Genomic DNA, 19555 nt, shown 5'->3' with positions numbered 1-19555 from the left:
GTCTCAGATTACTATTTGTTTTGATCTTTTTGGTACATATATATTATGTGTAGATACATGATAAAAATTATGTGTTTAAGAGAATCAAAATAAATAGTAATTTAGGACGGAGGGAGCGGTGGCTACCAAGAGGAGCGAATAAGGACTTGTAAAAAAAGAAAGGAAAAAACAATCTGCAAGGACTGAAAGAGCAACGAAATCAGGTGTGCGCACGTCCAAGCAACTTTTTTTTTTCTTTGCCCGCCCACCGCTTGATGGTTGACAATCAGAAAGGGACAGCCGCCTAGCTCTAGCTATACTCTTCACACGGACTCAGGTACCAAGGTGATCGATAACCGCAGGCAAATAAGGAAAATAAGATGATCTCCAGCAAAAAGGTTTTTTAAACATATGCAAATTTTTGCACACAACCACTTGGTCCTTCTCCAAGCTTCATTCCATGCCCTAAGGGAAGGGAATTGCATCAAACATGAATCACGACCAAAATCAGAATTTAAAACTCACATTCAAAATTTTTTTCTTTTGCGGGAACTTCGTAACTAGATTATTATTATTATTATAGCCTTTTTCGGCCTGGCCGCCTTGCAAGCATAGCTTCAGAGAAGCATTGCTCTTTCCAAAACAAGATTGGCTAAAAAAAAGGCACCTGATTTGAGAAATTCGACTTCTTTGTAAGCGCACATAGTCAGGCCCTGTTTAGTTCACCCCCAACTTTCAACTTTATCACTATGCAAAAAGAAGATTTCCCATCACATCAAACTTACGATACATGCATGGAGTACTAAATGTAGACAAAATTAAAAACTAATTGTACAGTTTTGTTGTACTTTGCGAGACGAATCTTTTGAGCCTAATTAATCAATGTTTGGACAATAATTCACAAATACAAACGAAATGCTACAGTGTGCTACAGTACTGTAACAGTAATTTGACACCTTCAAATTTTAGCAACTAAACAAGGCCTCAGTCAAAAATGGGAACTTCAAATCCGGGCTCTGCATTTCTTTAGGGTTGCTTCATACAGTAAACCGCGCAGTCCCATGTTTACCCATTTTTTTTAATGACGCACGCACAAGATTGAACTGCAAAAAATGTGTTGCACCACTATCACTCTCTTGAGAAAGGCAAGTAATGCTCAGTATCAGGACTACGGAAAACATTAATCAAAAGAAGCAACACATGCATCGAAATTGTAACAGCAACTCTTGAGCAGTAATCCATGAACAAAAGACATAATTTAAGAAACCAATAATCTTATAATCCATCGCCATCAAGTCCTTAGTAAACGTCCTATGGAAAAGCAAAAGAATTTCAGGAGTTCGACATAACAAACTGTTTTTGAGGCTAAAGATTCAACATGTTCCCAATGTTAAGCGCTGTTTTTCTCTTCATACCCTCCACGATACCGTCACGATGATCATCATTGTCGTGACGAACAACCAACCAGAACAAATGACAAGGCAAAAAATCGCTGGGCTGAGCATGCGCCTCAGCAGGCACCCTACTTGATGTACTGGGAGACCCACTTGAACCCGTCACCATAGCCCATCTTGCGGACAACACTGCACATGAAAACTTCAAGAGGCCGGACATTGGAGTCACCGAGGTTGACCTTGCCCTTCCCAGTTGTGAAGTTGCTAAGGCCTAGGTGATACCGCAGCTCCTCTTCAGAGGCAGCATATGGGATATCAATCTTGTTGCCAAGGATGAGGAATGGAACATTGGCCAAGGAATCATCGGACAGGAGAGCATCAAGTTCCTTTTTTGATTCAGCAAATCGCTCCTTATCGTATGCATCTACCAGGTATACTACAGCATCAACCTGTTATGTGAAATTTTTTTTTTATCAGGCAAGCATATGAATAGCTGCTCCAGATGGAGGAAAAGCATGAACACAAGTAAATGAATTAGCTAATCACAACTATGCAGATAATCATAACTTCCGTATTTTGGTATGAGGAATAAGGACATCACATAGAACAAAGATATACAAAAATACATTATAACATCAGATATACGTTATGGCTAGATACATAGCTTGCTATGTACCTAGGAAAAAACAAATTTGGGATGGAAGGAGTAGTTATATACCAAAACACATATTTTTGCCCAACATTCAATTTAAAAGGCAGATATGTTTGTGTTATGATTTGGCAAGCTTGAGAGGATGAACCATTCAAACAAAATTTGGGCACCTCCTTACAGGGAAATGAGGCATGACCATAAACATGCATAGTAAAACAAACATAAGTAATAACATATGTAATACTGTTATAGGATAGACCAAGATGACACAAGCTACCAGCTCAAAGCAAAGGTATATGCTAATGTATTGCAGAATGACTCGTTAGTCAGCACCAAATGGCTAAAAGTCTAATGTGCACCTAAAAGCTTTGACTACACAAACGAATTGGATTATTTTATAAAGTGCCAGAATTTTTTGCTAAAAAGTTTAAAATGGGTAATATAATTTTTAATTTGTTTGGCAAAAGAACTTGAAATCTTCGGTAGAAAAATGTGAAGCAAATATTTGTGTCTCAAGAAAGCAAACTATAAATGTCAACATTGCACATGCAAAAAGATAAAAGGAATCGAAAGAAATACAGTACCTACGCAATGTATTATGTGTATCGAAAAGCAATAGTTGATGCAGTCAGCTCCCAAAATGGTAATGTGTACCAAAGGACCTTTAAGAGTGATCACAAAAGGACACAGTACCGTGCAGCTTTCAGCAAATGATCTTCTAAACATTAGCTCTTCTTTAGTGCTTAATCTTATCTCTATGCAAATTGACCCACATCACATACAAGGTTATCAAATTCTTATCTTCAATTTTACACCACCTCCTCATATGTCCCAAAGGACCACGATTGGCCCATGAAATTCAATGACAAAGGCTGATGAATATATTTCCGTATAGGAGCTACTGTTCAATTTCCCGAATTAGTAGATTCAGAATTTCTAAACCAAAAATTCAATTACGTCAAATCATCCATTTCCGGGGTCCCTTCAACATCGCCAAAAAAGGAAAAGGACAGCATTTCTAACCTAGAAGGAATCGAAACACACGTTGTTTTCAACCAGCGCCCAAAGTGACGAACACAGCACGCAAAGCATAGATCTGGCCCGACCAAAACGACGCGTATAGAAAGGATGGACAAAATCGAGCTCGACCTTTGCGTAGTAATCCTTCCAGACGCGGCGCGCGATCTGGTGGCCGCCGAGGTCGAAGGCCTTGAACTTGATCTTGCCGATGCTGAGCTCCTCCGACGTGGGGTGCTGCGTCGGCTGGTGCTGCACCAACCGCTGCAACGATCGAGACAGGCACAGGTCAGGCGGATCCAGGGGAACCAAGAAATGGACAGGATCCGATCGGGGGCCGGATCAGATCTGGGTCGACGAGACGAGACGAGATCGGGGGAGCGGTCGGGCGGCGACGTACCTCATCCTTGAGCATGTGGAGCAGCGTGGTCTTGCCGGCGTTGTCGAGGCCGAGGAAGAGGATCTTGGCCTCCTTCTGCCACAGGCCGAGCGAGGCCAGCACCCCGTAGAACCAGTCCCACAGGAACATCTTCCCCGCCTCGGCGCCCGCCGCGCCTCCCGCCGCCGCCTCCTCCTGACGCCTCTACGCCTGCCTCGCTCGCGCCTCCCAGGAGAGGGCGGCGGCGGAGATCGCCGGGATCTAGAGGTGGGTTGGTGGTGGGAGAGGAAACCGAGGTGGAGGAGGAGGACGCGGATGTGTGGATCTGAATCTCTCTGTCTCTTTGTGTTGTGTATGTTTTGGTTGGCGTTGTGGAAGGAACGAAAGGGTCATTAAGACAATTAACTGCTGGGGAAGCTGCGCGCTGCATGTGGGCCCGGCCTCCGCCTAATTCCGATCGACTCCCCGCAGCTAAAAACAGAAAATTGGGGATTCTGAGGGATGCAAGGAGGGAATGGCCGGTATGACTCTCTGACCTACTACCGGAATGTTTCTCGAAAACTATCATATGATGAGTCATGCTATACGTCAGCCGATTGAGCAAAAAGTTCAGGAACTCAGAAATTTGATCTCGATCGGACGGAGGTGGAGCCTTGTTCCCTTTTATCTCATTATTATCTGCAAAAGTTCACCGTGAACTTGAATCCAGCCATCGTTCTAGCAGAGGAGACAACCTGTTGTAATTCTGGGTACGAACATCCAATATACTCTCTCCGTTCGAGAGTGAATGTTGTTTTGTCATTTTTAGATTTACAGCCGCTTCAGCTTATCAGCCACCGAACAGTATTTTTCTCTCACAATAAATCAGCCGTTTCAGCTTTTCAGCCGGCTTATAAGTCCAGCCGAACAGGCCCTTATAGATTTTGTTATGAAACTAGATATATACTTAGGGGGTGTTTGGATGCTAGGTGCTAAACTTTAGCAATGTCATATCGGATGTTCGGATGCTAATTAGGAGGACTAAACATGAGCTAATTATAAAAATAATTGCAGAATCCCGTGTTAATTCGCGAGACGAATCCTAATTAATCCATATTAGTAAATGATTACTGTAGCACCACATTGTCAAATCATGGACTAATTAGGCTTAATAGATTCGTCACGCGAATTAGACTCCATATGTGCAATTAGTTTTGTAATTAGCTTATGTTTAATATCTCTAATTAGCATCCAAACATCCGATGTGACATGTGCTAAACTTTAGTGAGGTGTATCCAAACACCCCCTTTATCTACATATATAGTAAGGAATAAGAGTACCACGGGTCCCCATCGACCACGATATTGATTGGCCCTGTGCGGGCAGGCCAAGGCATGAAGATACGTGGAGCACAAGTCCGGAGGCCGGGTGAACAGATTCTGCGTGGATATCACGGGATATTTGTTGTAAGCCAACTCAGATTGCTTTCCATGTAACAACCGACTAAGATTAGATTCTATCCGATTGTAACCCTAGGTCGTCAGCTTATATAAGGCGGCTAGGGGCGCCCCCGAGGGCACGTTAACTCTTCGCACCTGCGATCAGCAATACAATCCACCAGAACACAAGACGTAGGATATTACTTTCCGGAGGCCCGAACCTGTCTAAACCTTGCGCCCCTGTGTTACCATTCGAGTTCTTGGTCTTACGATCTCCCCCACCTACAAATCTACCACCTGGGTAACCCCCCTGATGTGTTGGAGGTATGCCCTAGTGGCAATTATATAGATGATGATATCCATGATTGTATCCATGATTTGTATATTGTGTTCATTGAATATCCATTAAAGGCTAATTGAATTGATCTGCAATTATGTGAATTGTTTGTGGAACTCTTTACTTTGTATGGTTATTCTAAAAGTTGTCCCTAGTCGGAGTTCATGTGTGGACACACATGAATATTAGACTAGTATATGTATTAGTTGATGACTATGTTTCACAAGTCATGAACATGGATATGTCAAACTAATAATGTAGGCATATGTAGAGACATGTGCTAGGACTGACCCAACGCGAGAAGTAGTTCTCTCTTTACACAACATGTACGCTTTGTCCTTAGACCTAAGATTGTCGCATGTACTCAAGATGTGGATCAACTTACTTAGGGGCTATCAAACGCTACACCATAACAGGGTAGTTAAAAAGGTAGCTTTCGGATTTGTCAGGAAGCATGCTGTGAGGCATGGTCAATCAAGATGGGATTTGCCCCTCTCTGATTGAGAGTGGCATCTCTGGGCCCCTCGAGTGATCGGATCCGGAAATGCATGGCCATGCTACGTACGGTTAAGAGTTAACCTACAAATGGATTCCGAATCACAAGGTCGAGAAAGAGCGGTCGGCTTGAAGCTAGACCAAATATCATGAGGCAAAGGGAATAGCATGTACATGATGTTGTGACAACTCGTCTGATATGATCTTCGTGTGCGTATAGGAGCTGGCACATCTTGCTAGAGGCCTCTACCAACTATTGGACCGAGTAGGAGTACTCGGGCCATGTCTATACGTATCCGAACCCATAGGGTCACACACTTAAGGGGCTGGAAGCCCAATTCGGATATGATCCGAGTTGGATCAGGTTTAGAAGTACTAATGGGCCTCAGACCTAGAGGCCCATCAGGAACCTCTATAAATAGAGGGGTGGGGCGTCCTAGGGTTTCATCCTTTTGGCCGAAAACACATCTGCCGCGCCTCCCACGCCCTCACCCTGTTGCAACTTGCGGACCTAGCAGTCCGGCTTGCGACGCTTCATCTCTGCACGTGTGGATACCTTGGAGGTGTTGCACCTACAGCACTTGGACGAGCCGCTGATGAGCCACGACGAGCCGCCGACGAGCCGCGGCACGAGGACGATCTTGCTGCACGTGGACGAGCTGCTGAGGAGCTGCTCGACGTCAACGTGATCGACTACGTGTTCGACTACGCTGATCGACTTCGCTGCCCCGACGCGATCCTACATCTTCCGCACTAGTGCGTTGAGTGGAAATCTCGTGATCCATATATGGCAGTTTTCCTGGTTTATGTGGTAGAAAAATTTTATTTTGCGCTAGCGTAGCCTACCTTGTATCCCAACATGATGGACTCCCAGTCACTAAATCCGACAGGTGGCGCGCCAGGTAGGGGTGGTCGTGAGATCCTCCCCAATGAGCTCGATGGCATCCCATCCCGGCATCATCATCCCTGAAAGCATGAAGGACTTCCTCGCCAATCCGATCCAGCTTCGTTTCGGGAGCATGCCGGTGGACTCCAACCCCACCACCTCCTTTGTCGACTCAGCGTCCGCCGCCAACCCGGCATCCATCGGATCTGCTTCGACAGAGCAAGGTCTTCACCCGAGAATCATCATGCCTCTTGCCCAGCAGGTCGGCGATCTCTCTCTTTCTCTCAGAGAGGGTCCTACACATCCTCGCGGCAACCCGCCCACCCACACCTTCCGATCTAATCGCGGGACTCAATCGCATCAGCAACACCATTGCTAAGTGCATCAACCTCTCCGAGGTGGTAGTACACCCCAGAAGCTCGGCGTAGGGTTCTCCCCGCACCCCTTTTGGCATCAAGAACTCGGCTGCCATATTTTTCGAAAAACTCGTGCAGTCTTTCCAGATTCAATCTGACGACCCACCCGAACCCGCCCAATTTCCGGACTGTAGTGAGTTCTAGGTCCCTCGCTTCGCCCTAACCCTAAACCCTTACGACGAGGGTGATGATGTAAGTTGTATGTCACAAGATCAGGAAGTCTACGTTGTGTCCGCCGACGAAACTCCTCATAATGGTGAAACTTCCTCTCAAGAAGAAGGGCGCAACGAGAGGAACTGGGACCGCGGTAGGTGCTGCCAACAAGAACGAGCCGAGCACGTTCATCAGCCACCCGCCGCCCCTACAGCGGCTGGCGCACCGCCCGTCCCGCCGGCACCCAACGGCGCCGTCAATGGCGGCCAGGACGACGTTGGAGGTCAGCGCAGGAGTCCCTTACGTGCTCGTAATTTGCAAGCTAACGTCAAGCAAGCCGATCATGATTTCTTAGCCACACCCCAGGCCAACCTGGGGGCTATTTTTGCTGACCTGGAAAATCTTCTAGACTCGAACCAACTACAGCAGATCCGGGCACGCATCCGCATCGCCAATGCCCAGATTGAGGAAAGGGCCCAGGCCCTAGAATGCTCAAGAAGCCGATCATTGCACTCCAGATCTACATCTACCTAGAGCTCACGAAGCCGATCTACCTAGAGTACATCCGATCGCAGCCGAGCTGATCATGATCTCCGCAGGGGAAGTCGGATGGAACCCATTTAGGAGCAGGAGGTGGACCAATCCCAAAGCAACGACCACCACCCTTACGATGATGATCGCCGACCAGATAACCACCACTGCGACAACCGTCACCGCGATGGACGAGGAGACAGCGAACGCCCCGGCCGGCTTGGTCGGCAACCTGACTGCAACCTCCGCGACAACCTCCACGACCTTCGTGGTGAGCTCAACAACCTTCATCGAGAGCGGGGACGAGGCGGAGCTCCGCCGGTGCACCCAGTATGACCGCGACTTCGGTGCCCCAGGAGTCGGCAACCAGCCAAATCATGACATGGAGCGGGAGGTCCGCAACCATAGGGAGGAGGAGTTGCACCCCTGCGACGAGTACGACTGTCGCTCCGGCGCCCCTGGCGATGCCTACAATCCACCCCATCATGAAAACGGCGCACACCCCAGGACCCCGCCAGTACAATATCGCCTCATGGAAGACGACGACATGTACATCGACGGGTTCGCCGCGTTCATCCCCTGCCTCAGGGTTGTCTAGTGGCCACCCAACTTCCAGCCAGCCATCAACGAGAAGTACGATGGTCATTCCAACCCAACGCTTTGACTGAAGATGTACTGTGCCGCGGTTAAGGCTGCGAACGGCACCTACGACCAGATGGCCATCTACTTCCCGGTGGTGATGGGAAGCGCACCTCTCCTATGGCTCGAGAACCTCCCACGAGGCTGCATCGACACTTGAGGTTAGCTTGCCAAAGCCTTCACCCAGAACTATCAGGCTACTTACACCCAACCTGGAAATACGGAAACCTCACCTAAGTCCGCCAGCGGAAGAACGAAACTCTCCGCGAGTATGTCAACCGCTTCTTCGACAACCGCAACAGGCTGGCAGGCGTTGAAAACTGTGACATCATTTGGTACTTCCACACTGGCCTCAAGAACCGCTCGATGTTCCGCACCATGTTCCAGGCTGCTCCCAAGACGGTCGGACACATGATGCAGATCATCAACCTTCACGCTGACACAGATGAGGCTGAGAATGTCTAATTCTAGGACAGCAAGTACCACCACAACGATGACTATGAACCACTGACCCACCAAGACCACCAGCACCAGTCCAAGCCAGATCCCTCCCGATCTCGGAAGAGGGCCCCTAAGGTCATCGCTGCCGAAGCTAACCCTGTGAGGCAGACAACCTTCCTCTAGGAGGAGTTTGACGATATGTTGAACGCCCCGTGTCCCTTCCACAAGGACATACGCCACAATCTTTGGGACTGCACAGTCCTCAAGAAAGAGCTTGTTGCCCTAATGGAATATAAGCGACCTCGTCAGAATGACTACCGCAAGGAAGACAACCGTCGCGACAATCCGCCGTGATGACCACGACGACCGTTGCCGCGATGACCGTGACAACACACATCGTGAGCATGGTGCTAGTTGTAGAACGTGATGAACCCAACCACACCCACATGGTGCAAAGGTTGGTAAATTACAATAGCGAGGTCCTAAGCAACTCCAAGATCCGCTACACGCAAGTCCAAAAATTACTCTACGCAATCCTGATCACCTCCCACAAACTACGTCACTACTTCCAAGCGCACAAGATCTGAGTGGTTTCCTCTTACCCAATCGGTGAAATCCTGCACAACAAGGACGTCCATAGCCAAGTAGTCAAATGGTTAGTGGAACTCAAGGAATTCGACATTGACTTCTGCCCATGTCATGTGATCAAGTCCCAGATCCAGGGCGACTTCATCGCTAAGTGGACTGAGATTCAAGAGCCGCTCTCTCTAGAGAGGCTGGAGCACTGGACGATGCACTTTGATGGCAGCCTCAACCTTGAAGGGGCCAGCGCTGGGATCCTCTTCATATCCCCAAAAGGCGAACAACTCAAGTACGTTATCCAGATACATTACAAGGCCACCAAAAATGGCGCTGAGTATGAGGCCCTCATACACGGGCTCCGCATTGTCGCCTCGCTCGGCATTAAGAACATTCTCGCATTCAGCGACTCCAAGGTTGTCATCAAGCGGGTCAAAAGGTCCTGGGAATGCACCAAGGAAACCATGGACGCCTACTGTGCTAAGGTCCGCAAACTCGAGGCTCACTTCGACGGCCTCGAGTTCCATCATGTCCCTAGGGAACACAACATCACCGCTGACATCCTATCCAAGCTTAGCTCGAAACGTGCCCGAGTCCTGGTCGGCGTGTTCATCCAGGATTTGCGAAAACCCTCCATCAAGATCTTGGACCTAGACCAACTTGACTGCAACGCTCAGCCTCAGGCCGAACCAGTGTCCGCTGACGTTTTGATGATCGAGGCAGAGGAAGACTAGCGCGCACCTTTCATTGCATTTATCACCAACAACATGTCTCCCGAGGATGAAGCCAAGCACGAAAAACTTGCACGACACAGCACAAACTACGTTGTGATCAGCAAGGAATTGTACAGGAAAGCCGCATGTACCGGCATCCTGATGAAGTGCATCCTCCGCAATGAAGGCCTCAAACTCCTTCAGGAAATTTACTAAGGTTTGTGCGGGAACAATGCCACCTCGGGCAATCTGGTTGGGAAATCGTTCCGCTCTGGTTTTTACTAGCGAACTGCTATCGTCGACACAAAAGAGCTCATTTAGAGGTGTAAAGGGTGCCAATTTTTCTCCAAGCAACAGCACCTCTCAGCACGGGCCCTATATACCATCCCACCATCCTGGCCCTTCGTATGCTGGGGGCTTGATATGGTCAGCCCTTTCAAAACCACCTCGGGCAGATACACCCACATCTTCGTGGCAGTTGACAAATTTACCAAGGGCCTAATTGGTTGTCTTCCTCAGCAAGCCAGGCTCGCACCAGGGAGCCAGGACGGCCGGAGCCAGGCCCTGCGGGTGCAAATGCCTCATGTTTGGTTGCTTGCTCCATTCCAGCCAAGTCAGAAGGAGATAGTAATTTGTTGCATGAAGCATAGAGAATTAAAATAGGAGATGCAAGATGAGTTTGTTTGGTTGGCCGAATGCACCATGTTACAGTCACCTCTTGAATGCATAGGGTGAAGTTACCACCAACAAATCCATGGAGTCAAATATCGATTTGTCAGAAGCCTAACATTACATACATTTTGAAAGTAAAACCACAATTATTATAGCTTGAACTAAGATTACTACAGCCTCTAATAACATCATGACATCTTGCATCTCCTATTTGAACTAAGATTACTATCTTTTGCTTCAAATTTTGCACCATAAAATGCTACCATGGCTTCTTCTTTTGTCTTGTATTTTTTTGTAGCACGCTCCCTTGAAGCCATTAACTTGATCATGGCAAGCCTCCTAGCTGGAGAAAACTCCAGTTTGGTAGCCAACAGTTACCACATACCAAGACATATCTGGAGAGTAAAGAGGGAAAACAAAGTATCATTGGTCAAAAAGAAGTTGACAATACTATAACAGGTTGACAACAATTTGAAATGGCACAACATTAGATAACAGGTTGATAACAATGTTGACATAGGTTGATGACAGGTTGACACAGAATGATAATAGGTTAATGTAACATATAGCATCATTGGCAAATGACATATACTTAGAACAGGAATGGCAAGCATCGTAGGCGGCCAACAGTTACCACATACTAGGACATATCTGGACAGTAAAGAGATAAAACAAAGTATCATTGACCAAAAAAGAAGTTGACAATACTATAATAGGTTGACAACAATTTGAAATGGCACAACATCAGATAACAGGTTGATAACAATGTTGACACAGGATGATAACAGATTAAACATGAATGGCAAGCGTCATTTGCAATGAGATGAAATCAACAAGCAATGAGATAAAATCAACAAGCAAAATGAAACAGATGTAGTTATGAATCATCATTGGCAATGGGCATATGCTCAAAACAGCAATGGCAAGCATCATTGGCACTCAGAAAAAATTCACAGCAATGAGATGAAACCAGCAAGCAAAATGAGTTATCAATCATCATTGGCAATGGGCATATCCTCAGAACAACCACATCACCAAAATGTCATGACATCAGGTAACTCATAGTTGAGTTACAAATCCAAATAGTCTAGGATATACAGTACTAGCAACTAGAGTGCCATATAGTTAATTACCAACTATAAGGTATAGTTAGTAAAAGAGAGGAGGTTAGCTGTACAAAAGATGGTTCAACAGATCAACTGGTCAGGAGATCAGGAGGCTCACTACACAAAAAAGGCCACCATCTAATCAGCAGGATAACTGCACAAAAGAATGGTCACTGCACGAAAGAAACCCATTGTCTGATTAGCAGGCTCAGTGGCTCACTGCACGTAGTAGTGCTTGGCCAAGAAGGTCCTCAGCCACAGCACACGGTGAGAACCATTCATCTTTACAAATGCAGTATCATGAGCCTTGTTGCCAAGGAGGTGATCATAGGCAGCCATCAATGCTTCATCAGTGAATCCAAGCATGAACATAAGAGCATCATACAGATCAGGATGGACATTCTCAACCTTGGTCTGGAGAATGGTATCTGCAACATTGTTGACTGCATCAGTCATGCCAGTCATGACCAAAATGTCCCCCTCACTAAGAATGGATCTCTTCCTCTTGTTGCTTGAATCAGACACAGCAGCAGCAACATCCTGACTCTTGGGCGCCTCTCCAAGCACCTTTGTCACATCATCAATCTTCATGGCATCTGACTTAGAATCAGCAAAGTCAGAAGAAGAGCCCAAAGGTTCACTAGAGTCCATGGCAAACTTCCCTGTAGCCAAGCCATTCCCAAATATGATCTGCATCTGCTGGTAGTTCTCTATTAGCTTGTTCATCAAATCAGCATCCTTTGGGTGTACCTGAAATCCAAAAATAGAATGGTGAGCACATGTTATCATCATGAAATTATGGAACCAATATAAGTGATCATGAAAGGATACACACCTTGATATGCCCTTTGTAGTGCTCATCCTCCAAAGTGATCATGAACTTGTCCTCATCCTACAAAGCATCACTAAGTTATCTAAGCTTTATCACCCTAATCCACCTCTGCCTCCACTTGCACAAATGGTTGTACACCTGGGTGCCAGTCACCTCATTGCCTAAGAACTCATGCACAGCCTTGGCAACTTGGTTCAAGTGCACTTCCTTAAAACCTTTGGCAGTTCTCACACCAGTGGAGATTAGCTGGTAGAAGCGGCGAAGCACAAATACCGACATCACATTAGTCCATCCCATTGTAGCCCTCGACTGCTGCCCAACAGCACCACCAACCTGGCCACCACGGTGCCAGCAGCCTGGCCAGCAGCAGGCTGGATAGCAGCTTGGGTAGCAGCTTCAGCAGCCTCAAGCTCCTCAACCAAGTCAAAGTGACCATTCTCTTGTGCCATCTCCTAATGCATATGGTGCCATCCAACTTAGATGTGAGGAGGGAACATAATAGGGAAAAGGAAATCAAGGAAGGGAGCATAATAGGGCAGAGAAAATGAAGGAAGGAAGTAAACATGGAACAACAAATCATCATTGCATAATGACCATTGCCTCAGCAAAGAGTAAACATATCAAGAAATCATCATTGCATAATGCCCATTGCCTCAGCAAAGAGTAAACAGAATAAGAAATCATCATTGCATAATGCCTAATGCCTCAGCTAAGTAAACAAATCAAGTCATCATTGCATAATATCCAATGCCTCAGCTAAGAATGAAACAGAATGAATAATTCATCATTGCACACTTATCCAATGCCTCAGTTCAAAGGAAACAGAATAAATAATTCATCATTGCACACTTGTCCAATGCCTCAGTTCAAATGAAACATAATAAATAATTCATCATTGCACACTTGTCCAATGCCTCAGTTCAAAGTAAATGGATTAAGCAAACAACATACAAACTTGTCCAATGCATAAGCTTAGGAGCATACATTATCCAGAATACAAAGTGCAATAACCTAATACATGCATCTAGATGTGAGCATTACCCCTATTTGCCCATATTTGATTAGTCCATTCATCTCTAACAGTATCCCATGCTGCATTGTCATCCATAGGAACCCCATGCCCATGACCAATATTAGGCTCCCAAGTGGACTCAAGAGGAATAACTTCATCAGTACCATGCCCAAGTATCCAATTGTGTAAAATGCAACAGGCAAGGACCAAATTGACTTGTGTCTTGAATGGATGAAAAGGTTTGTTGTCAATAATGCGAAATCTTTTAGAGCCCCAAATGCCCTCTCAATTGTTACACGCAGACTTGAATGCCTCAAATTGAACAACTCTCTTGGATTGGTTGATAGTTTCTACCACCAAACTCATTAAGATGATATCTAGTGCCTCAGTAAGGAGGAAGAAATCCTGGACGGCATGCATATCCAACGTCTACTAGGTAGAATTTCCCTAGAAAAAGTATACAAGTGCATTAGTCCTATAGTTTTGCAGTTTGTGACTTTATTTATCTAGCCATGCTAAGTTAATTACTTTGTGGGACATTTAACCCATCAACCCGCTCTAGTGCATCAACAAGAATAGTAGCATCATGTGCTGACTCCTCCCAACCAGCCAAAACATATGTGACTTTCAAATCAAAGTCCACTACAGCTAACATATTTTGAGTTGTGTAGTGTTTCCTACCCCTAAATGCTGATTGCATCTTAGCTGGGACTCTAGCATAGATATGAGTGCCATCTATTGCCGCAACACAATCGTACAGGAAACCCAACAATTTTTGTTACAAAATATGCACTTAAGTATGCAGCATTTGTTTCTAAGACTGACTACTGTATTACCTTAAAATATCGGTACCATCTTGAGCTATTTCTAATCTTAAGAGGTGTCTCATTTGATGGAGGCTTAATCATATCATGCCTAAGTTCACCAATAGCATACAACACCTCTTTGAAATATCTACTCATTGTCTCTACAGACCTCCTCCAATTTTGTTGTATAACTCGAAATCTTTGGTTATGCTTAACAACATGAAGAAACGTTGCAACTTGCTCTTCTACACTGCTATGTATGGTGTCTCTAAGCAAGGTTCTGTCCCTAAGCAAATTGCATAGCTGAAAGAAAGGGGCTCTTCTCATGCGAAGCATGTTTACACACTCTACATTGTTGCAGTTATAAATTTTATCCAAATTCTTTTGTTGTTCCTCATCCATAGCATTCATTAGGGCATAACTATCTAAGGTCGTGAGCATTGATCCGTTCTAATCCAATTCATGAAGAATGCATACATGGCAGTGACTAGAGCAGCTGCATGAACAATAAGCATGTGTCTCTTATCTTCAAGAGCCATCTATATAAATAACAAGTAACATAGCCTTTAGTGTTTGCACAAAAATGCACAAATGGCATTGTTAACAGGACAAGTATGCTCAGATTATTGAAAACACACATCATTGACATGGACAACTAAGCTTAGATCAATATAACAGACATCATTGACATGGACAACTATGCTCATATCAATATAACAAACATCATTGACATGGACAAGTGTGCTCGATGCATAGATATGCACCATTGATATGAACAAGTGTGCTCAGATTAGATAGCACAAATCATTGGCAAAGGACATATATGCTAAGAATAAGAGTAGCCATCAACCATAAATAATATGAATCCATCATCATTTCCATCACAGAAAAATCATTCAGAGCATCGTATAGTCATATAAGCACAACCACAGGATTTCAACAAAGGGGTTGGGAAGAGGTGTAAGTGCTTTTTTATTTTACTGCAATACAAGCACTAGGAAGCCAATCAACAAACAGATCAGCAGCGTCCAGAGGGAGGGGAGACTCAGATCTAAAATCCTACACAAAAGAACACCTCATTTGAGTCATCAACCTACTGAAATACAAGAACATGGAAGCACAACTCGAGATCCCGGGCAAGAAAATCAAGATTTTTACCTTTGAACAACCAAAGAACGCAGATCAAGTGGGGGCCTGCATATTTCACATGATAAGTCACGAATCGATGGGCTTTCACATATGCTAGGGTTACGAAATTGACAAAAACCAGAGAGAAGTGGAGAAATCGCTTGCCTTGTAGCACAGATCCATGAAGAACTCCAGGCAGCCAACGAAAGAAAAGGGGAGAGGAAGGGAGATCAGATCCTTCGCAGATCGAAAAAACAGAGAAGAAGGGAGACGAAGCAGAGGACCTCTCACCTGCTGGGCGCCGGCGGAAGGTGAAGAGTGCGTGAGGGGGTGGGGGAGGGGGAGTGGTGAGGATTTATGGCCGACGGATGGCGCGAAATCGGGGCGGTAACCCTAGAGCTTACCGCGTGCACGCGCGCAAGCAGTTTCGTCCCGCACACGCTCGCCCTCGCGCTCGCCACCGCATCCCGAGAACTTGGCTCTGGGGAAACGAAGGATCTAGCCGCACCTCAGGAGCCAGGCTCCAGGCGCCCTTTTGCACGCTGCGGGCCAGGCCTAGCACCGAACCTAGGAAACCAATCAGACCGAGGTCGCACGCGAGAAGCCTGTACAAGGGGGCGTGCAGCGAACTAATCGCACTGTAAGTGGATTGAAGTCAAGGCTGTCACAAGCATAGAGTCGGCCAAAGCCGCTCAATTCGTCGAAGAGCTCACAGATCGCTTCGAGGTCCCCAATAGGATCATCACCGACCTGGGCAAACAATTCAAAGGATCCGAGTTCTGGGATTTTTGCCAGGACAACCTCATCAACGTATACTACTCCTTAGTAGCTCACCCACGATGCAATGGCTAGGTCAAACGTGCGAATGGGATGGTCCTTCAATCCCTCAAGTCTTCCATCTTTAATGACGTAGCCAAGTACACCACGAAATGGCTCCGCAAGGTACCCCACTTCATTTGGGGCCTCCGCACCCAAAAGAGTCGGGCTACCGGCTACACCCCATTCTTCCTCGTCTACGACTCAGAGGCTATATTACCAACAGACGTAGCCTTTAGTGCCCTGCGGATTCAATACTACGAGGAAGGAGAAGCATAAAAGAGTCGGCAGGTTGACATCGACAGCCTGGAAGAGCATCGTGTGGCGGCCCTCATCCAGCATGCACGGCATGAGCAGCAGATTCGACGTTACCACGGCAGGAACATGCAGGAATGCTCATTCAATGCCGGTGACCTAGTGCTCCGCCGGATCCAATCCACCAAGGACATGCACAAGCTGTCGGCCTTGTGGGAGGGGCCCTTCATCGTTAAAGAAGTCATCCAGCTCGGCACTTACTGGCTATAGTGGGCGGACGGCTCAGGCGTCCCTAACTCGTGGAACATTCAACACTTGCGACGCTTCTACTCCTAGGACTTGAAAGCTATGTACTTCTTTTACATTTTGCATTGAATAGATAAAATCTTAGAGGTTCTTTACGTACTTACTACCTTCTTGCTTTCTTACCTGAGCCCTTACTCATGCTCGGGGGTTGTCTGACCTGATCGACAAACCATACCCTCACCGATGTTCTTGGGGGCTTCCCCCGTTACGCGCTGACCTCTAGGTCTCACCTATTCTCCTGCCCTTCCCACGGCAAATATGACTAACTCGTGTGGATGGCATCCTATCTCGTGAAACCTAGATAACTTTGCGTCCGCCCCCTCTACAAGCTCGAGATCCGCTCTCAGCAGAGTGCTAGCTAGGAAGGCTGGGCGCTTAGTGGCTAGATGCCTAATACACGATGTCCTGTTGTAGACACCAAGGGGGGTGGCTGCTTCCCATTATCACAAGTCATCTATTTACATGATTATCCATAATCCGGAACGAATTGATACACTACAGATTTTGTTTCACATGTCTAACTCCTTAACAACATTCTCGAACACACCATTGAATTCCTCGGCAAGCTCCAGGAGTTTCCTCATGTCAAAGTCCACTTCAACACCTGCACCAGCATGCTTTAGATAAATCCAAGGGAAGTGCGTCTTCAGTATCGCCAAGACATTCTTGGTGCACTTCACCGCAGTTTCCTTCAGCAACTCTTTTAGCCGGCCAGGTGCACTCTTAAGGCAATCGAGAAGTGGCGTCATCATGGCCTGGTCAGCATTTGGTTGGACCATGTCCATCACGTAGCCGGCCGCCCTGCACAGATTTTCTAGCTCCACCTCTAGCCATGCAATCACCAATTGGTCACACTGAAGATTTTGCATTGCAACGACTAAGCATCGGTTAGTGTCTCTGCGCAAGCCGGCCTCATAAGCCAGTTTCTGCGACACTGCATACTCACAATGAAACACCACGTCGTGATCTTGCTGGAGTCGGGCATTCACCGCCTTGGACTCCTTGAGGTCCTGCCTGAGCCTCTGCTCCCTTGCATTGGCATCTGCCCACCAGAATCAACACACATAAGCACAAGGAGTTCAGGATTGGAACCAAGCCAACAGGTCGGAGCAATGTACCTTTCAACAGCGCATCGAGGTCGTGCTAGACCTCCTTGGTTATCTGTTTCTGTTCGACAAGCTCTCGGGCCCTCTACTTGAGCTGCTTCGTATCCTCCTTGGCCCTCTTGAGGTCGGCCTCAAGCTGCTGCGCCTTGAGATGGTACTCCTTGGCCCGCTGAATTGTGTCTGCCCTCTTGTGAGCACGTGCGGCCAGATTCTGCCCACATACTAAACTCATCGCGCTGCAAAGAAGTGAAACTCCAGATGCAGATATCCAATGGCTCTTGGCATACTTACATATAACAGTGTAGAGACCTTGGAAGACGTCCGCTGCAGCTCAGCAAGGTCCTTCTTGTCCTCCAACGTGTCCCCAACTAAGCTAGTCCCGGAGAAGTCCAAGGTTTCTGGACTATCTCGTTTTTGCATATCCACGTCGGCGTCCTTGACAACCCTCTCTGGTAGCGGATCATCCCTGGGCAGCTCCTTCAGGTGGGATGTAGCTCCGACTCTTGCTCTAGTCACTCCCGCGACCTCGGAGCCGGCTGCAGCAGCATTCGCAGCAACCGCACTCGAAGCCACAGCATCCCCGACCACACCCTGCTCTAGCACTAGGATTTGCACCGCTTCTCCTCCCTCGCGGCGATCTTGATCCCCACCGATCTCTGGAGGCGAGGAGTGCTGAGTTGGAAGGATGCGGCCGCTCGCTCCTTCGGCATGGGACAAAACAGCAACTGGCTGGGAACCAGACTCATCATCTAGCACGACCTTTCTGTATCGTTGGTGCAAAAGGCAACTTGAGAAAGATAGGCAGCAAATGAACCATGAGATGGATAATATAACTAGATTACACTTACATGGTACTCTGTTTCACTCAAAACTTGGGACGCAAGGGTGGTGGAGGCGCCAACATGTCTTCACTCGATCTCCCCCGCGGATCTCCGCCTTCAGCCTCTCCTTGATCCTCTTTGCGTCGGCAGCGGTAACCTCGAGAAGGTCAGCTTTTTTCTTCTTGGCAGCCAGGCTTGGCGAGTCGGACTCCTTGTCCACCTTGTTGGTTGATCCGTCTATGGGGGCAGCGCTCGGTTCGGTCTTCTCCTTCCTCCCGGCCACCTTCTTCCTCTTCCCGCCCGGCTTCTGAGATTTAGAGGCGGGAAGTTTCTTCACGGCCTATCATGTCTGGTGTCCAACTGGTGCAGCATCCTCGACCCCGCCGCCCTCATTCGACGCATCCTCGTCTGACCCCTCAATGGAGGAGTCCGACTCCCAATCAAGGGCAGCAGGCGGCTGGTCGGTCTCGGTGGTTAGGCGGATATTGGGTCGCTGTTGCTCGACCCCTCCGGGAAGCGGTGCCGAACATAACAACTCAAACTCATGGCTTTGGTCAATCAACAACATCAGTTAGAGAAAACGCAAAAGCAAAGCAGGAAAGCAAAATGATGCAATTAAGATCTTACCGGGTCGTCCAGTCTCTTGAGAGAATATGCCTTGGGGCA

The 19555-nt window shown here is 47.0% G+C and overlaps 1 protein-coding gene across 1 annotated transcript; it reads right to left on the bottom strand.

Annotated features, from left to right (window-relative positions):
- Nucleotides 1-1220: 1220 nt before the first annotated feature.
- Nucleotides 1221-3800, bottom strand: LOC117857926 (small COPII coat GTPase SAR1A). Its single transcript, XM_034740849.2, has 3 exons — nt 3443-3800; nt 3175-3306; nt 1221-1822 (listed from the first exon to the last, which is right to left on the bottom strand). The coding sequence occupies exons 1-3, from the start codon at nt 3569-3571 to the stop codon at nt 1502-1504; spliced, it is 582 nt and encodes a 193-aa protein (XP_034596740.1). The 5' UTR covers nt 3572-3800; the 3' UTR covers nt 1221-1501.
- Between the last annotated feature and the right edge of the window lie 15755 nt (nt 3801-19555).

The sequence above is a fragment of the Setaria viridis genome, chromosome 5 (assembly GCF_005286985.2).
Source record: "Setaria viridis chromosome 5, Setaria_viridis_v4.0, whole genome shotgun sequence".
Taxonomy (NCBI): Eukaryota; Viridiplantae; Streptophyta; class Magnoliopsida; order Poales; family Poaceae; genus Setaria; species Setaria viridis.
The sequence above is the reverse complement of the archived record's forward strand: the minus strand, read 5'-3'. Positions and strand labels throughout refer to the sequence as shown.

What these genes read in the sequence shown, in the direction of transcription:
- LOC117857926 (XM_034740849.2), bottom strand. Translation starts at nt 3,571, where the DNA reads ATGTTCCTGTGGGACTGGTTCTACGGGGTGCTGGCCTCGCTCGGCCTG. An exon ending in TCCACATGCTCAAGGATGAG is followed by an intron (nt 3,307 to 3,442) that starts GTACGTCGCCGC and finishes CGATCGTTGCAG; the next exon opens with CGGTTGGTGCAGCACCAGCC. An exon ending in GGAAGGATTACTACGCAAAG is followed by an intron (nt 1,823 to 3,174) that starts GTCGAGCTCGAT and finishes TTCACATAACAG; the next exon opens with GTTGATGCTGTAGTATACCT.